This window comes from Dendrobium catenatum, unplaced genomic scaffold, assembly GCF_001605985.2.
Source record: "Dendrobium catenatum unplaced genomic scaffold, ASM160598v2 fragScaff_scaffold_325, whole genome shotgun sequence".
NCBI lineage: Eukaryota > Viridiplantae > Streptophyta > Magnoliopsida > Asparagales > Orchidaceae > Dendrobium > Dendrobium catenatum.
Genome location: NW_021318787.1, coordinates 1,186,927 through 1,205,124, shown reverse-complemented (window position 1 = coordinate 1,205,124; position 18,198 = coordinate 1,186,927). Strand labels below are relative to the sequence as shown.

Here is an 18,198-nt window from a genome sequence, read left to right as displayed (position 1 = left end):
TTTGCATCAAGGGTTTCAGACTTTCGTGTAATATGAAAAAGATAAAGAGAATGGAGAAAGTTCTGAGAAGCTATCTATGGCTTAAGTTTATAGTTGTTATTTTACTTTATTTTTATAATTTTAATTATTTTAAAATTATTAATATTCATGAGTATCAATTAAAAAGGAAATAGTAATTTAAATCTTAATTAATTTTTAGTTGTTAATATTATTTAAATAAAATGATGGAGAAATTTTAAAAGGATCATGTTTAATTGAATTAATTTAAGAGAGGAGCATGCTTAAAAAAAATTAAAAAGTGATCATACACAAAAAACTTTGCGTTTTCAGCTTGGAAATAGAGAGAGAGGGGAGTGAATTGGCATGTCAAGCAAAAAGAAAAGAGAGAAAGAGTGAGACTTTAATTTAATTTTTTCTGGACAAAGAGAAATGAGAGGTTGAGAGAATCAAATAGAGAGAGAGGGGAAGAAATCAATTTAAAATTTAAATAATTTCATTTTATATTTCTATATTTAATTAAATTTATTAATTTAAAATTTTTAGTAACACTTTAAATAATATTATTAAATATTTAAATAAAATTAATAAAAAGATATTAAAAAATTTAATATGATAAATATAAAGAATATAAACTCTTTTTACACCATTATAATTTTTATTAACTTAAATATAATTATAATTTAATATTATATATGATTATCTATTAATTTTAAATATATATATATATATATTATTAAAACGTATCAATTGTTAAATAAAAAAATTTTTTTAGATTTAATAAAGTGTAAAATTTATAAATGTTAAAATAATTAAGATAGCAGTTAAAATTATTTTAATAAGTTAATAAATTAATTTATTAGATACATAAAAATTTGTTATAATAACGTATAAATATACAATATCATTATTTTCTGCTTTTTTAATTTGAATAAAATTAAATGTATTTTAAAAAACAGATTAAAATCATTTTATTTAAATATTTTGAAGAAATTTAACATACTTTTTTTACAATTGATATATTTAATTGTTATATATATATTGATATAATAATAGAATAACATTATTACTTTAAATACTGATATTTTTTAAGTTTATTAAAGTTAAATTATTAAAAAAAAAACAGAATTAATGAAAAAATTTATTATAACTAAAGTTAAAGCTAATAGTTATTAAAATTTAACATTCAATTTTTATCTCAAAAATTTATTCTCCAAAAAATTTTAATATTTATTTTAGTTAAATAAATAAATTTTAAATAATAATATGGAATAAACAAATTAAAAAGTAAAATTATTTTTAATATATTTAATAAAAGTATTTTATATTTTAAAATTTTTAATTTAATTTTTTAAAAATATTATTTTTAAATAATTAAAAATTAGAAAATTTGTTATTAAAAAATAAGTTAAAAACCAATTATATTTAAATTTGAAAACTAATAAACTCTATTATCTCCTAATCCATTTTTCTCTCTCTGAATTCAAGGGCTCAACCTCTACGCCTCTCTTCTCTCTCTGCATTCAATGTTTTGGGAAAATCATAATTTTAAGAAAAGAAAACGTGAACATAGATCTTGTTTTGAGAAAATCAAAGATTCTTTGCGTTTTCTTCCAAACGCAGCCTTGGCCTTCAACGTTTTTATGCAAAAACGCCCCCCATTTTGCGTTTTTGATTCCTATTTAAAATTTAATTTTATTTTATGATTCCTTATCCTAAGATCTCAACAATTAAATATGTTCCTTTTAAAAAAATTTGCCCTAAAATGATTATTTAAATATTGATTTATTTCTTATTTAATTAATCAGATAAATTATTTATTCATAATTTTATAAATTATAATTTAATGATCAGTATATTGAGATGTTATTTTATACTAATTAAAATTTAATTAGTATAATTAATTGATAAAAAAATTTAATAAATTATTATATTAAATTAATAAATTATATATGATTCATTAATCAAAACTTGAATCATCATAAATAATTAAAAGATTTTTATTTGATTTGATTAATAGAAGTTATCATGTTTAAGTAGCTTAATAATTTTTGTTAATAATTATTAATCCAAATATTATTTTTATTACTATATAATTATATAATCTAATTAGATAATATAAGTCAAAAAAAATTTTAAATATTTCAATAAAATATTATTAAATTATCTTAAATATATAAATAATATAGTAATATATATATATATATATATATAATATATATATTAATTATATAACTACTATTAATCTATTATTACTTAGAATAGTTATCTACTTATTATTTAGAATATTAATTATCTAATATATTATATAATTAATTATGTATTTTTATTTTTTTAATTTATATTAATTAAATCACTTAAATTAATTCCTAAATAACTAGGGACGATTTCCAGTTTTCCATTCTTCTGCTTTCTTTCGTTGCTGTTGTATCGCGTCTGCGTGCCTTGCGTGAGCTAGGGTTTTCAACCGAGTCGCTAAAACCTTCTTCGCCTCCTTCGACGGCGTTCCTTCTGTCGAATCGGAAGTCGCGAAAGTTCGCTTCTTCTTGTTGGATCGGACGTAGCGACGGGAGCTCGCTTCCTGTGAAAGTAACTATCTTCTTCAGCCAAATCCCCTAAATCCGCCGAACTCCAGGATTCCGTAAATCTACCGGCTGCTTAAATCCTGTTCATAAATCCTACTTAAATCCTGCATAAATACTGTTGTCAGCCCCATAATATCCCACCTTCCTTCATCTTCTGCAATCAACCACTAGCCACAATGGCTGCGGACACGCTGCCTCGGCCCATGAAAATCGCTGAGGCCACCTACCACATCCAATTATTCCTCATCGAATGCCCTTCATGCTCCACTGAACAGCTTCTCACTGCTGGTTATCTCCTGTCCCGCCCAGATTATCAGGACATTGTTGTCGAGCGCTCCATCGTGGGCTTCTGTGGCTACCCTCTTTGTCATAACCGTCTTCCTTCTGTGGACCGCAATCGCCATGCCCGATTCAAAGTCTCTCTTCGAGATCAGCGTATCTACAACCTCGAAGAGACCTATAAATACTGCTCCGAAGCTTGCCAGGTCCGTAGCATGGCATTCTCCAAGAGCCTCAGCACGGAACGTGCATGTGATCTGAATCAAGCAAGAATTGAGCAAGCCCTCAGGTTGTTTGGGAATTTGGATGTTGGAGGCGAGGAATTCGAGGATGAAGGAGATGTGGGGATTAAGAGTTTGAGCATTAAGGAGAAAGGGGTTGCTGGAGCAGGTGAAGTTTCTTTAAATGAGTGGATTGGGCCAGCGAATGCTATCGAGGGATATGTGCCCCAACGTGATAGAATCACAGATTCTGGTAAGTTTTGATTGTATTTCTTTCTTTGTTTTTGATTTTCTTCCCTAGCTCATCTCTGCATTTTGTTATCTTTTTCATTTATTTTTAATTGAACGACTTTAAATTTGCGTGACCCTTGAACATAAAAATCTTCTTTACAATTTGTTAATAAATATGAATTGGTCTATATAGTTTAATGAAGAAAAATATTTTAAGAATTGATGTAAATAATTTAAGTCACTTGCCTCATCATCTTCTTAGTAACTTTGAAGTGAAGTTTTTTGTTACATTGTTGCATGATTACATTTAGCATTTGATTTTTAATTTCTTTGGCTTCACCTTATATTAATTTGTTGGTTGTTGTGCTCTAATAAATGAAGTCCACTACTCATACTGATATGGGTTCTTGAGTGTATTCTCCATGATGAAGATATAGAGTTTGTGACTTCATTTATTAAGCACAAACATTGATATGAGACACAAACACAATGTGACATGCATGCCAGACTTGACCTTAAAAGGAAAAAAAATTGGACACAATACATTATAAGTACAACATGTCTATGATAAATTACTAAAAGAATAGTAGTTAAAAGACCAAATGCCAATTTTTTTTAGAAAAATATATTGCTTAATGAAATGTTCAAATATAATATCATAATGTATCATATAAAAAGCGTAACTAATATTTATTTAATTGTCATTATATTTTGATATTTCATCAAGTTTACTTTATTCTTGATAACACACTATCATTAATATTAATAATCAGGCATCATTTAACATTATACTTTTTTATGCAAAATATCAAAATCCTAAAGTGTTTTTAAGCTTCAAAATAACTACACAAAATATGAACTCATTGATGCAGCAATAATTGGACTTAAGAAACCCAACACTAGGGATGTAAGGCTAATCGATCATCCAATATTAAAAAATTACTAAACCAAAAATAATTTGCTCGTGCACTGGTATTTTGATGCATGTCTTGTCCATGCTTGACTCTAATTTTGGAAATAGGACATCAACCACAATTTTTAGCATATCAAATGCTTATGGAAGGCGTTTTGTGTTTGATGTGTCCGTGTTGGAAATGAAAGTCTTTTTAAAATGTCCGTGCTTCATATGTGCACTTGAATTAGAGATTACAATGTCACATTTTACACAAATATCAAATCTATTTTATAAAAGGCAATGCAGAAGCAATATAATTCAAACAAAGTTGCTTTCTAAGTGAAAGTTCACTTTTGTTTGATGAGATTTGCTAGTAAACTTTAATGTTATCTACATAGGTAAATAAATTCTTTGAATAGGAATACTAATTTCAAATTAGCTTAATAATGTTGGATTTGATCACTTTATCCCCTTGATTTTGTTTCTTTTAATTACTTTGCACATGATTATAATGCTGCAATACTTGTTTTTTTTAATAATATTGCAGGGTTAAACATTATACCTCAACAACATTTTGGGAAGAAGATTGAGGGTGCTAGAGATAGTCGAGCACCATTTGCTAGTAGTAGTCTGCTTGTGGGTAATGAGTCTAATGAAATTCATTTAAAAGAATCTTCTAATGTTAAATTGCCGAGAGCTAAAAAAAGAGATGCAAACAATGCAGATAAGAAAAAAAAGTCAAAGAAAACTGCATCAAAGACATCCAAACTTAAATTGAAAAAAAATCCAGATGATTATGGGCATGGTAATATGGATTTCACAAGCAGTGTAATTGTCGGGACTGGATTTGATGATCATAATGCTTTGTCTCTCACAGGACAGGATATTTCAGAAGTGATAGCTAAACAGTTGGAAAATGTGGTCCTTGAAGAGAAGAAAATTGAAAAAAAAGTTGGTATATCAAAACCATCTAGATTCAAAGATCATAAAAAATTAGAAGATGCAACAAATGAAAAAGTTCTTTCAAAGGAGATTAATGGAGTATTGGTTGATGTTTGCTTTGGAGAGGAGTCAGACAAAACTGCAGTTAATATATCTAATTATGAAGAATTTTCAGAAAAGAAGGCTTCATCAAATGAAACTATGGTTATGGAACTTGAAGACAAAATTTCTTCAGCGAAGAAGGAAATATCAAAGGAGAAATTGCTTAAGTCTTGCTTAAAGAATTCAGGATCCAGAGTTGGAGACCATTATGTTAAATGGGCTGATGAGAAAAGAAATGCATCTTTTGAGGATAAAATGACCATACCTCAAGAATCATCAGAAGAACTATTTGATAGCTCTGTACGTATTGCATCAGCTGAGGTTTGTGCTGTTGCACTCACCCAGGCTGCAGAGTCTGTTGTATCCGGAAAAGCTGAAGTTGGGGATGCGGGTAAACACTTTTCGCTGTCAAATAATTTTCGATTAAAACATCTAATTATTAACCATTTATAATTTTCAAAGTATAGATGATAGCAAGTTAACAAATCATTGTTGATTTTTTGCGATTATATTCCTATCTCTTTCAGTTTTAGAGGCTGGAATTTTAATCTTACCACAATTACAATGCCTCGAAGGAGAAAGGGTAGATGATGAGAATATTTTCAAATTTGATCAAGGTATAGTAAAATGGCCTAAGAAGACAGTGCTTTTAGACACCAATATGTTTGAGGTCGAAGACTCATGGCATGATACACCACCAGAAGGTTTCAGCCTAAATGTATGCTTTATTTATGCTATTGATTGCCATGTTATTTTATTTTTGAATCGTTTGTTCTATAAATTGCAACATGGTATTCTATTTTTTTAGCTATCACCATTTGCAACAATGTGGATGGCACTGTTTGGATGGATAACTTGTTCTTCATTGGCATATATATATGGACATGATGAAAGCTCCTATGAAAATTTCATGCTTATTAATGGAAAGGAGTATCCAAGAAAGGTAATCATGAGTGATGGGAAGTCATTAGAAATAAGGCAGATACTGGATGGCTTCATTTGTCGTACCTTGTCTGTTGTTGTCAAGGATCTAAGCCTACCAGTATCAGTTTCAACCTTGGAAAAGTTCATGGTATGCATGTTATAGCTTCTAAGTTCTACATTTTACATGAGCCAAAATGTAATACTCAAATTAGTAAACATTTTTAAGCATTTGCTATTTTTATATGTTGTTATTTATTTGTCGTGTTCTAACATTTTTGACAATACCTATCATATCTTAAGTTCTAACATTTTTGGCAATACCTATCATATCTTAGTAAGTATAAAATTTTAAAGTTATTATAGTCAGCACTGCAATTTTTCTTAGGTTGACTTGAGAACTTGTGATCATTCTTATTAAGGTCAACTATCCCATCAAGGTGCTAAGTCCTGAAATTAATGAGAGGCAAGCTTTGCCACTTAATGTATTATTTTACAATTAAACTCAAAGTAATCCCACTGGAATTTTTTTACATGTAAAATTTATATTTCTTGGATATTCAAAACAATATGCTATAGCGTTGTAAAAGAAATTCTCATCCAAATCGTGTACTAGATGAACTAGCATTCGTATAGAATAAGTTTCTTATTTTATATAACAAAACTTTCTGGGTGCTTAATTCTCGATCACTAGGTCCATGCACTCCCTACCCTTAAAACCAATTGAAGTTGATTTGTGGGCATGAGACCACCTTAAGCTCCTTTCAATTATGTGATCATAGATTAGCATGATATCATTTAAATGAAACCAGATGCATCTTAAAAAATGGGTTAAATATTCAACCCACATAAGTTAAAGTGAAATAATTTTTCATATGCAACAACTGGATCATAGGAATCAAGTAGCAACCTTTTCATCTCATTATTGCTCAAAATTTCATTCAAAGGAGACACCAATAAAAAAAAGGATTATTTCCAATAATATTGAAAAAAATCTAAAAAAAGTGCCGCAAATGTCTACAAATGATAGTAACTTCAACTAAACCTCATTTCCAAAAGGCTATATTGATTATAATATCACAATTTCAGTTTTAGTATGACCATTGCAAAATACATGGGTGAAACTTGGGTATCACAAAATACACTAAGAAAAGTTCATATGGACATGTCATAATAAGCTGAATGCATTATTGCAGCAAAGCACAAACTTATAACATCTATTCATGAAGGTAGTCTATTAATTGTATACTTTTGAATAAGTACAAGAAAGTATGCAATATAGAGTAGTGATGGAAGAATATTGGGAAGGTGTCATTTGTTTTCCTTTCCATGTATGAGTAGTAATAGGAGGCCATGGAATTTGGATTACTAGACTCGTGTGAAAAAAGCAAAACAAGGAAGGGATTACAGTTTTCCTTTTGTCAAAGTTAGATAAGGGAAATATTTTTAAAGTTAGAAGGATTCAATTTATGTTGAATTAACACTTCTTAGCATGTAATGTTGAATTAATACTTCTTAGCATGTAATAGATAGCACATTTTCAATATGATGACAACAATAAGAAAAGGGTGGTTTGGTTATTGTATACCATAAAAGAAAAGAACTCTTTCTTGTCCAAATCAATTAGTCTCTAAGCTAAGATGCTATCTATGTGCTATTTACCTAGCTTCTAAGTCAAGGCGCTATTTAGGTGCTATTTAGGAGTTCACTTTTTTCATGTGCATTGCGTCCATAGGCTTAGGGTCAAGGAGCTTAGTTGCCTTCTCTCTTCAAAATGTAAATTGAGGTACTTCGGCGTTAGTTCTTGGATAGGTTAGGTTGAAATTAGATATCTTTCTTATGATGTGGTAGAATTTGAAGCCCTTTTCATATAAAAGGAATGTAAACATTTGAAATTAAGAATAGGACAAGTTAGAAGCAATATGACTTCACATACCTATTTTTAGATTGAATTAGCTATTGTGAAAGAGCTCAAGTCTCTAACTGAAAATGAAATATAAACAATTTACGTGTTTAGTCGTTAACCATTGATTTGAGAAATTTCAACCCCTTTTTAACTTCTCACTCAAACCCCTAGCTTCAAAATAGAACCTATAGTGTATTTATTAACTTTTAATCATATTCATGCCATTGTGAAAATATAAATGCTTGTGTCATTGTCATATTGACTTGAGTAATTCCGTACAAAAAATGAAGCAATCGAAAATTTCTATTTACTTCTAGTAACCTATTAGTGTGGTAATACTTATGCTATAGAGGTGGGATGTGATGAGTTGATAGCTAAATGCAAGTAAATAATTACTTTCTCTACCTGAAAAAATGAGATTAATTTATGTTTACACACCATTTGTTGGGTTCATCTCTAAAAAGAATGCATGTTTTTTGTGCTGTCATGTAGATTCCTATCACCTATGAACATATAACAAATGTAGAATTTTCTTGGGAAATGATTACATTGGCTAGAAATTACTAAAATGACTTTGTTGGGGCTGCTTATGTGAGTCGTAATCTTACAATTATATTGATGCGGCGATTTTTTTTTATGGTGTTATAAGTTGAGAGAGAATGCATGGAAATTGTGAATTAAAATTAGATGAGCATTTTGGCATTGCAATACATAATCTTTGTAAATGAATCCAAATTGGCAGGGTTAAGATAATTTGAAAGAGTATACTGATCAGGTCCTATTTTGTTGTCTGACATATTCTAGTTGATATAAGTGTTTTAAAATAAAAAGCTGATTAATTTAATTACTCAGTTGATTAAATTAATTAACTTAATGCCTTTTTTATTTATTCCTTATCCGTTTCTTTGCTTTCTTGTATGAGGGTTGTTTGGACTTTTCTTCTATAAAAGAGGAGGCGGGTGTGATAAGAAAAGGCAGAAGTCATTTTTGGAGTAAGATTTTTCTTTCTCTATTTTTTGGGTTGAGAGCGTGGAAGCTGTTCCGAGAAAGGGTTAGGGTTTTGAGTTCGGTTTGGCTTCTTGTGTGAGGAGGAAGAGAGGGTTTAGAAATCTGAAGTTTTCTGTGTGTGTTAAAGAGGGTGAATCCTTCTTGTTTCTCTAGCTTCTTCTTCTTGTCAGAGAAAAACAATCATAAGGGATTGTCGGTTGGAAGCAAGATATAACACATAAAAATGCACAAGTTATGAAGTGAAATCAAAATATCCCAATAATAAGACAACATGAAATATAGTTCAACTCAAACTCCATCTTTCCCAAATCACAATATTTTTTTTGTTAACATATAATTCCAAAAATAAATAGCAATGACATATCACATAAGAACTCATAAGTCATCAACTCTGTCATCACTAAGGGGTTCTTCATTTGAATCATCATTATGATGAACTGCTCTCTCTCCTTCATCCTCTCCTATAGAGTCCAATGTCTCACAATCAGCTCCTTCCTCAATATCAGCTATCTTTCTCTTCCCTAAATATTTTTGAACAATATCAAAATGAATAATAGTGTAATCCAAACTATATTATTTATATACCTTTTTTTGATGAAATGGGCTTCATCGAAGAAGATGATTCCGTAACGCTGCGCTCACTCCCGTAGTAAGAGCCAACATCAACTCTATCCTCAAATTGCTTCTGTGCAAGATGTTTTGACGTGGTAGATTTATTCATGTATGACTTTATCTTCTCCCTTATAGTATCAGAAACTTTGAAGCATGGAGCAACATTCTTGTGAGAGTGTGAGACCTTGAAAGATGATCCTTCATCCTAGTCACATTACCCTTCACAACTTGGTCACAGTAATTGCATTTTAGATAGATATATGTTTTATTATATCCTCCTACATCCACTTGAGTGCTATGTTTCCATGCTGGATATTTTCTATGATCTGATGCAGTTTTATCCTTACTTCTGACCATCATTTATGAGAAAAATATATTAGTGTAATATATCAAACCCCTAAACTAATGTTTCATTTATTCTACACTAAGAAAACTTATACAAAGCATGCACACATTAAGAAGAAGACTAATACTAACAACTATTACTAAAGATGATGAATACAACAATATGTCGGGCAGCCGAGGGTCCAAGGGGCGCTGCCCCTTGGCGGGGTTTGACCTGCCTGGCCAGCTCGCGGGGTCAAGAGGCAGTGTAGGGGTTTCCGGGGGCGCTGCCCCCAGAACAAATTTTTATTGTAAGAGTAATTTTGAAGTTCTGCTTATTTTTAAAGTTCATAAGTCGTTTGTATGGAAAAATACCGAGCGGTACCGAGCATGTACCTAATGATACCGAGCGATACCAAGCAGTACCGAGCAGACAAATCGATTGTGGAATCTTACTCAGCAGAATATGGAGGTCCTTATGGCAGAACGGACCAATATTGTATTTCACAATAAGGTGATAGATGAAACCACAAAAAAGAAGAGCTTTCAACGGTTGGTCGAAGGAGACTCCAGCCCAACTCGCGGTAGAAGAGAACTCCAAGTAATAGGCGAAGAGTAATTCACGGTGGAAGGAAATCGACACTGATCGAATGGAAAGAACTCAGGATTAGGGGTAAATGCCGCTCAAAGAAGAAACCTAGTTTCGGTTCGAAAATAACCGAAGACGTTACAGGGGTGGGGAGCTGAACCGAATAGATATATATTAGGTTAGTTTTTTTTTCAATATTTTAAGAGACGGACGCCTCTAAAACATGAGGCGAGGCACGCCTCAAGGCGCACCTCAATGAACTTGAGGTGTACGCCTCAATGCCAACTCTCATTGCGTAGGCTTTGAGGCTTTAAAGTTTAAAATTGCGTTGAGGCGTGCCTCTTATTGCACAATTTTAAACCATGTTTTTATTATTGTTATTTGTTTTTAGTTTGAGATCTGTACAAGATCTGTACCGAGAAGCTATTTTACTGTTTTGGAATTTTATTTCAGCCGACTGTTGGCTGCTAGCGGTATATTTGTGTTGCTTCTCTGCTTCTATAATTTTTGTATCCAATTTTTCCCACTCATATTTGAATAAGGAGAGATGATCGAGATTGCCCAGTGTATGTAGAGTTCACAAGTACTCAAACCACGTAATTCTGTTGTGTTCTTGTTTTTATTCCTCCTGAATCTATATTTTCTGAAATCAATTTTCATCAGCTGTTGAGGAAAACGGTAGTTATTTACTGCTTGTGCCTTCTGGAATTAATTTTGTAAGAGTTCATTTTGTAAATAAACCTATAATCTACAATCAAGAATTTGGAATATTCGGTTGGGTGGTTGATTTGTATCTTCCACGCACAACACTGGTATTTTTATGGCAATTTTGAGGGAGTTATATATTTTCAGGGCTGCTTGCTGAACACAATGTCTTTTATGGATGCAATACCTTCCTTCAAAATTAGACAATGGCAGGTCATTGTACTTCTGTTTATTGAAGCCCTTTCTGTTCATAGACTTCTGGTTCTGGCTCCGCACTTGATGAGCAGGGGTACACAACTCGAACAGGTAAAAACCCTATATTTTTCATTTATTGTGTGTTAATATTATGAATTAGCATTCTAAAACTATGTGGTGAAGTAGATCTATAGTGCTTGAGCTTTTTGTCTTTCAGAACATTTGGTTTCTTGTTTTATTTTAAGTTCTCCAAAAAAATCTAATACTTTTATATTAATAAATCATTCATCTATTTGTTTCTCTAGTATAGAGGGCAGCTTATTAAGTTTTGTAGAAGAAACGAAATGAGTGAAACTTTTGTAATGAATGCTGAAGATGCATCATAATGCCAAAATCACATTACACGTGATCATAATTATATTGGGGTTTAACTTGAGAAGTGTGATCATTGACATCATCAGCTTTATCCCTACTATTTGGGTCAAACTATATGAAATATGAACCCTCTATTTATTCCTATTGAATATTACATTTGTTATCAACATTATTCTGGGCAAATAAATTTGCATAAGTTCTATGAAATTTATCTTTGATATAATTATTTTCTTTCTTGTATTTATCATTCCAAACTAATTCTATCTTCCCGCCTTTATGGTGCTTCCCTTCTCCTGTAACTTATGTGCTCAAACTAGGTAATCTATTATCTTATTTCCAATAGGCAATACTTCTACGTTTTCCCATATTGTATCTAATTACTGATTTTAATCTTTTCCATTTTATGACAAGTTTATCTTTGCATTTTATTAATTTACACTCAACTTGTTTACAAGTAACTTTTGCATTGTGCAACACGTTGATTTACTTAACTTAAGCAAGCAAATTACAACTATGAGATAGTGCTCAGGAGCTACTTCATTTGACAATCGAACTGTAATTCTAGTAATTGTGTCTTCTTATACATCTTCATTTTTTTTGTTTATTTCTAAAAGTTTTCTTAATTGCTTTTCATTTATTCTAGTAATATTTTATGTTTTGATTCTTTTAAGGCAAAATTTCAGATGAGATTTGGATCTTGTATCATCTTTGTATAAAATTGAAACGAAAGAGCCTGGATAGATTTTCTTTTAAGTCTTATAGGCCAAGTTTTTATTAGCTTTGGTTCTTGAGCGGGTATAACGCTTTCGGAGGAAGGCATAATTTACTTGGTCGAGTTGAGTTCAAGGCCATATGACTAGAATTAAATAATTGAAAAAGACTTGGAATGACTAGAAAGCGAGCTTTATCTTGGAGTACATTATACATACATTAAAAGGAATACCAAAAAGAAGGAAATGGAGATTGTAACAGGGAACTAAGTTACTACTTATTCATTTCATCATTCTAGACATCATAAAATGAAAAGGATTCAAGTAAGGCTACTTTGATGAGATATCATCTGACGAGCTTTCTCGCTGATTATTATCTTTTTTTGTAGATAGGATTTGACAGCTTTCTCGCTGATTATTATCTTTTTTTTTTTTAAGATAGGATTATTTCTACTTCATTTTCTGTGCTCTCACAGTATAATTTAATAACATCTCAAAATCAAGGGTAGATTGGCTAACTATCTATGACCAAGGAAATCCCCTCAATTATAATACAAGCCTTCTTCTCCAACTCAATTTTTGTTGACATTGCGTAAAACTCTTAAAATTTCTGCTATAATAACCTTGCTCTAAGAATGGATTTGGCTTAGTGCAACATTGAGATCACTTTAGAGGTGGTCTCCATTTTGCTACAGTTGTCTCCGACTCTTGAATTCAACCTAAAATGAAAGACAATAGGGTCTGTATTTGACTCTTCTTCTTCACGAGATCGTCACACACTAGAGGAATCACCTCCAGTTTAGTTTGAACATCAATACACAACTGACTTATGGTTCTATAGGCTCAGGAATTACTCCGATTCAAAAGCACCACAAATCAGTGCATTACAAAATCTGGGAGTGTCTAGGTTGGAATCGAACACATTAAGGGTCGGATTTTGATTGATTGAATTATTTTGAATTCAAAGTGAGTCCACTCAATTCAAAGATCGTCCACTCAAAATTGAGGGTAGATTGACTAACTTTTCTATGACCAAGGAGGCCCCCTCAATTTTAATACAAGCCTTCTCCAAATCAACTTTTGCTGGCATAAAAACAATGCCCATGCCCTAAAAATGGATTTGGCTTAGTGTTGTGTTGAGATCACTTCAGGTGGTTTCCATTCCGCTACAATCATCCCTGACTCTTGAATTTAACCTAAAATGGAAGAATCTAGGGTTTGTATTCAACTCTTCTTTTTCATGAAATCTTATGCACTAGAGGAATCACCTCCAACTTAGTTTGGACCTCAATATATAACTTATTGATGGTTCTCTAGGCTCATGAATAAATCCAATTCAAAAGCATCACAAACCAATGCATTACAAAATATAGGAGTATGTAGGCGTGAATCTCACTCATTAACTTCTAGTCGGATTATTAATCAAATGAATTATCTTGATTCAAAGCGAGTCCATGCAGCTCACATGACAGGATCTTTTGTTCAGATAGTTACCTCCCATCTATTTTTATTTCAGGCAGAATATTCTCATTATCAGGTATGTTCTTTTTGATGAAAATGAGGAGTGCCAATTATCTTATTGACAAATGAGGGTGAAGAAAAAAAAGAGCTTGGGATTAAAGAAGTAAAAAGTTCCAGAGAAGACATAAAGGTGGGCAGTCAATGAAGAAATAATTTCAAATAATGAAGAAGAAAGTATCAGAGAAGTAAGAGATGAATAAGAGGAAGCATAATCAGGAGAAAACTTTGAAGAATGGAGAGAAAAGGCTAAGCTCTCTTCCCTCCTCTATTAGTAGGAATGGGCATGAGCCGCCTTGTCCACTTACCAAGCTAGAAGTGGTTGCTTTAATTTGATTGTTAGTACAAATATGGGAGGAGGGGCTTGTGAAAGCCCAACTTCTTCTAGAATATCTACCCACACGTTTTGAGTTAAAGATGTTTCATGTGAGGAAAAAACCATTCTCTTTGCTCTTGTGACTTGCTAACTCTCATTATGATTTTTTTCTCCTTTAGCAAGGAGTTGTAATTTTCCCATTGGGATTTGTAACCAACTCAATATGTGCAAGTTTGGCCTAGTTAATCATCAACTGACCTAAAATAAATGACATAGGCCTCTTTCTAACCTATATTTTATAGACTGCCCATTTTATATATGACAAGATGTTGCTAACAAGGTATTCAACAAGCTCCATTTTAGTAGTGTTAATCTCCTAATTATGGAAATTGTTTGATAGTGTGTGATCAAAAATAGACTAGACTAATCTGAGATGTAGATTGCAAAGAATCATCTAGTTTCCCATTTGTGAATCGAGGTCTGAATACCCAACACAATTATTCTTGGTTGCCAGGAGAAGGAAATAGAGAAAGCTTCACTCGTCTTCACCTTAAATATCCTTAGTAAGAGGTTAAGCAACTAGCTTATTCCATCCAGCTCCATCCATTGTGACTCTAAAAGGATGATATAGATAATGTTGTTGACATGTATTCGGTGAAAAAAAAAAATCAAAGTCAAATCTTACCCGCTCTCTGCCGAACCCACGATCTCGGCACGACTCGCACGACGCACGTCGTCGCTGCCATCCCACACATCGACTTCTCCTCACTCACGATCGATCTCGCCGTTAAAAGGAGACCGAGCTCCTCTCGCCGTGGGCGCTCTCATTTTCTCTCTCTCACTCTCGACACTCTCCCTCTCCGATCGAATAGAAAGTTACAACACTTCGATCGGCAGCAACAACGCGAGCCCACTAGCTGCGAGGGTAACTTTCTCCCTCTCGAACGCTTCTTTGGATCCCTCGTGGCTGTTCGACGGCACCTATGACGACTTTCCTTTCCTTTGGAACGGAAGTTTCGGCATTTGATCGGAAGCAACCCGCAGTGAAGGTCCCTTTCTCCCTTGCGTACGCTTCTTCGGCTCCCATCGCTGCTGTTCGGCTTTGCCTCCTTCCACGACATTCCCTTCTTGTTTGGATCGGAAGTCACACCTTTGGATCGGAAGCAAAACAGGAGCTCGCGGCTGTGTAGGTAATTTTCTCCCTACCGCACGCTTCTTTGGTCAGATCCCATAAGCAGAGGAGATGAGAGGGGGAGGAGGGGGATTTTATTTGTTATTATCATGATATTATCATAAATTTTATTTTAATTATAATAATTATTAATTATAGTTAATAATTATTTGATTATAATTATAGTTTATTATTTAATTATTATTAATCAATAATTAGTTATTAATAAGTAATTATAATTATCTGATTAATTGTAATTAACTTCGATTAATTATGATTAATCATTAATTAATTATAATTATGATTAATTTGTTAATTATAGTTAATCAATAATTAATAATTAATTATAGATTATAATTAATTAATTATTATTATAATTAATATTTATTATAATTAAAAAAAATGCTTGCTCTCCTTGCCTCGGTCCACGAGCCTCCAATGTCAAGCCCGTGAAGGTACGAATCTTCTAAACTCAAATTCTCGCGTCGTTGTTCGCAGCGGACCGGAAAACCGCCTATACACGCCTTTATTACGCGTGGTCGGATGGGACCCAGGTCCGACGCCTACGACGGGCGAGCAATCGCCTAAACTCTACCTCGGTGTTCGTGGCGCACCGGAAAACCGCCTATAAACGCCTTTATTGCGCGTGGTGGGATGGGACCCCGGTGCGGCATCTACGATGAGGCGGGGTCACTCATAAGTACCCTCGAGCGAGGGAAAAGCAAACTCTGCCTTTTTAAACAGGTATCGAAGATCCCATACACGCCTTTATTGCGCGTGGTGGGAAGGCCCAGTTTTATCGTAGTTTTCCCCTAAACGGGGGAGACGCTGGGAGATTGCCGAAATTTTGGGTGAATGTACGATCGCACTCGGACCTGTTTGAACTCAAAAAGAACAAGAATCTGCATTCAGATGAACTTGAACAGTAGACTTGTGGACCGTCGAACTTGATTGAACACAAGCAGAGGACCTGAACAGAATTTAAATGATTAATAAAGATCAAATTCAAAATGAAATGAAATCAAAGTTGGAAACAAATTCAAGTCAATCTGAACATGAAATTGTACCTGCAAGGACTCCAGAAGACTTTGAACAAAATATGAACATGCAATTGAACTCAAAGGACAGCAGGGAACTCGAACTGGATTGAATACAAGGGACCTGTGAACTCGTGCACTCGATTCGGACTCGAGTGAAGTCAGACTTGAAGTCAATCTGGAAGAATAACAAGAATTAGACAAGATCACTTGAACTTGTATTGTGAATTCAAACTTGATTCAAATCAAGCTTTAAGTGCACTCAAACGAATATGCAAGGACCTGTGCCAAAACTTGTAAACCCAAACGCTACTTGAACACTTGGGCTCAAAATAAACTCGAGCAATAAAGGACTGGTCGTACTTAATGTGGCTCATCTACAAGCGACAAAAGAATCCAACATGTTACGGGTTGGCGATAAAGGCGTATTCGAAGAATCCAAAGCAAATACAGCCTTTGCACAATCAATTACATTTGATTGTAAATAAGTGCCCCGCTCTCCTACAAGACATACGACAAATGGAGATACAAGCAAGCACATTACGACCTCAACGCGTACAAACAAAGAACATAGTAAATTCCTGCAACAATCCCTATAAATGCCTGTTGATTGAGATGACAATACAGGAGACCAATGATGGAGGATCCGCCCCCTGCAAGCAAGTGCAATCATCAACCCACCTGAGATTGGTGAAAGGTGGGTAGGATGCAAGAATAATGACTCCCCTACGAATACTCCTAGGAGCTCGTAGCGGATACAACGGGTCCCCGCAAATATATACAAGTCGCTTGTGGATAACCACTGTGGGCATAAGTATTGATATCACCTACGACCATACCTGTTAACGGCAAATGGCGCACCATGGCGCAAAGGTCTATTTGGAGCCATGGCGCATAGCGCACGGCGCGGCGTGCGCTATTTTAAACATGGCGCAAGCTATATAAAAATTATAAAATAATAAGCATGAATATGAAATATTATTAAAAATGAAAGACAAGCTATCATAATAATAAAATACAATCATAACATATATAAGTTCGACTAAGTAACATTCAAATATCTTATAATTCAAATATTATAATCTTTTTTTTAAAAGATCAAATAAGAATTTAATATACTCTTCTTGAGAATCATCATCATCAGCAAATGTTAAAAAAGCTTCATTATCTTCTTCAACATTATCTCCTACTTCATAATCATCTTCATCACCCTCGATACCACTACTTCATAATCCTATAAGAACTGAATCTAACATTTTATGATCACCTAAAAGCAAACAAATTTAGATAAAAGAAACATAATATTGTCCAAGAAACATAATATGGGGGCTGCCGGGGGTCCAAGGGGGCGCTGCCCCCTGGCGGGGTTCGACCTGGCGGCAAAGCCACTCTTCTTCAACAAAATTTATTTACAAGAGAAATTTATTTGAGCGTGTACCTAGTTGTACCGAGCTGTACCGAGTGGTACAAAGCATGTAACTAGCGGTACCGAGCATGTACCGAGCATTTACATAGCGGTACCGAGCGGTATCATGCATGTACTTAGCAATACCGAGCGT

General features: G+C 33.2%; 1 protein-coding gene across 2 annotated transcripts in view; it reads left to right on the top strand.

The window, feature by feature from the left end:
- The first annotated feature begins 2,392 nt into the window (after positions 1-2,392).
- LOC110092587 (putative RNA polymerase II subunit B1 CTD phosphatase RPAP2 homolog) overlaps positions 2,393-18,198 on the top strand; it is a 23,042-nt gene continuing 7,236 nt past the window's right edge. The window contains exons 1-5 of one of the 2 annotated variants that reach the window (XM_020817205.2): positions 2,393-3,335; positions 4,756-5,643; positions 5,780-5,970; positions 6,061-6,324; positions 11,465-11,623. In XM_020817205.2, coding sequence (XP_020672864.2) covers positions 2,759-3,335; positions 4,756-5,643; positions 5,780-5,970; positions 6,061-6,324; positions 11,465-11,623 — 2,079 coding nt within the window. In that variant the 5' untranslated portion in view covers positions 2,393-2,758. The remainder of the gene's footprint in view (positions 3,336-4,755; positions 5,644-5,779; positions 5,971-6,060; positions 6,325-11,464; positions 11,624-18,198) is intronic. The other variant, XM_020817208.2, reaches the window with a different exon arrangement.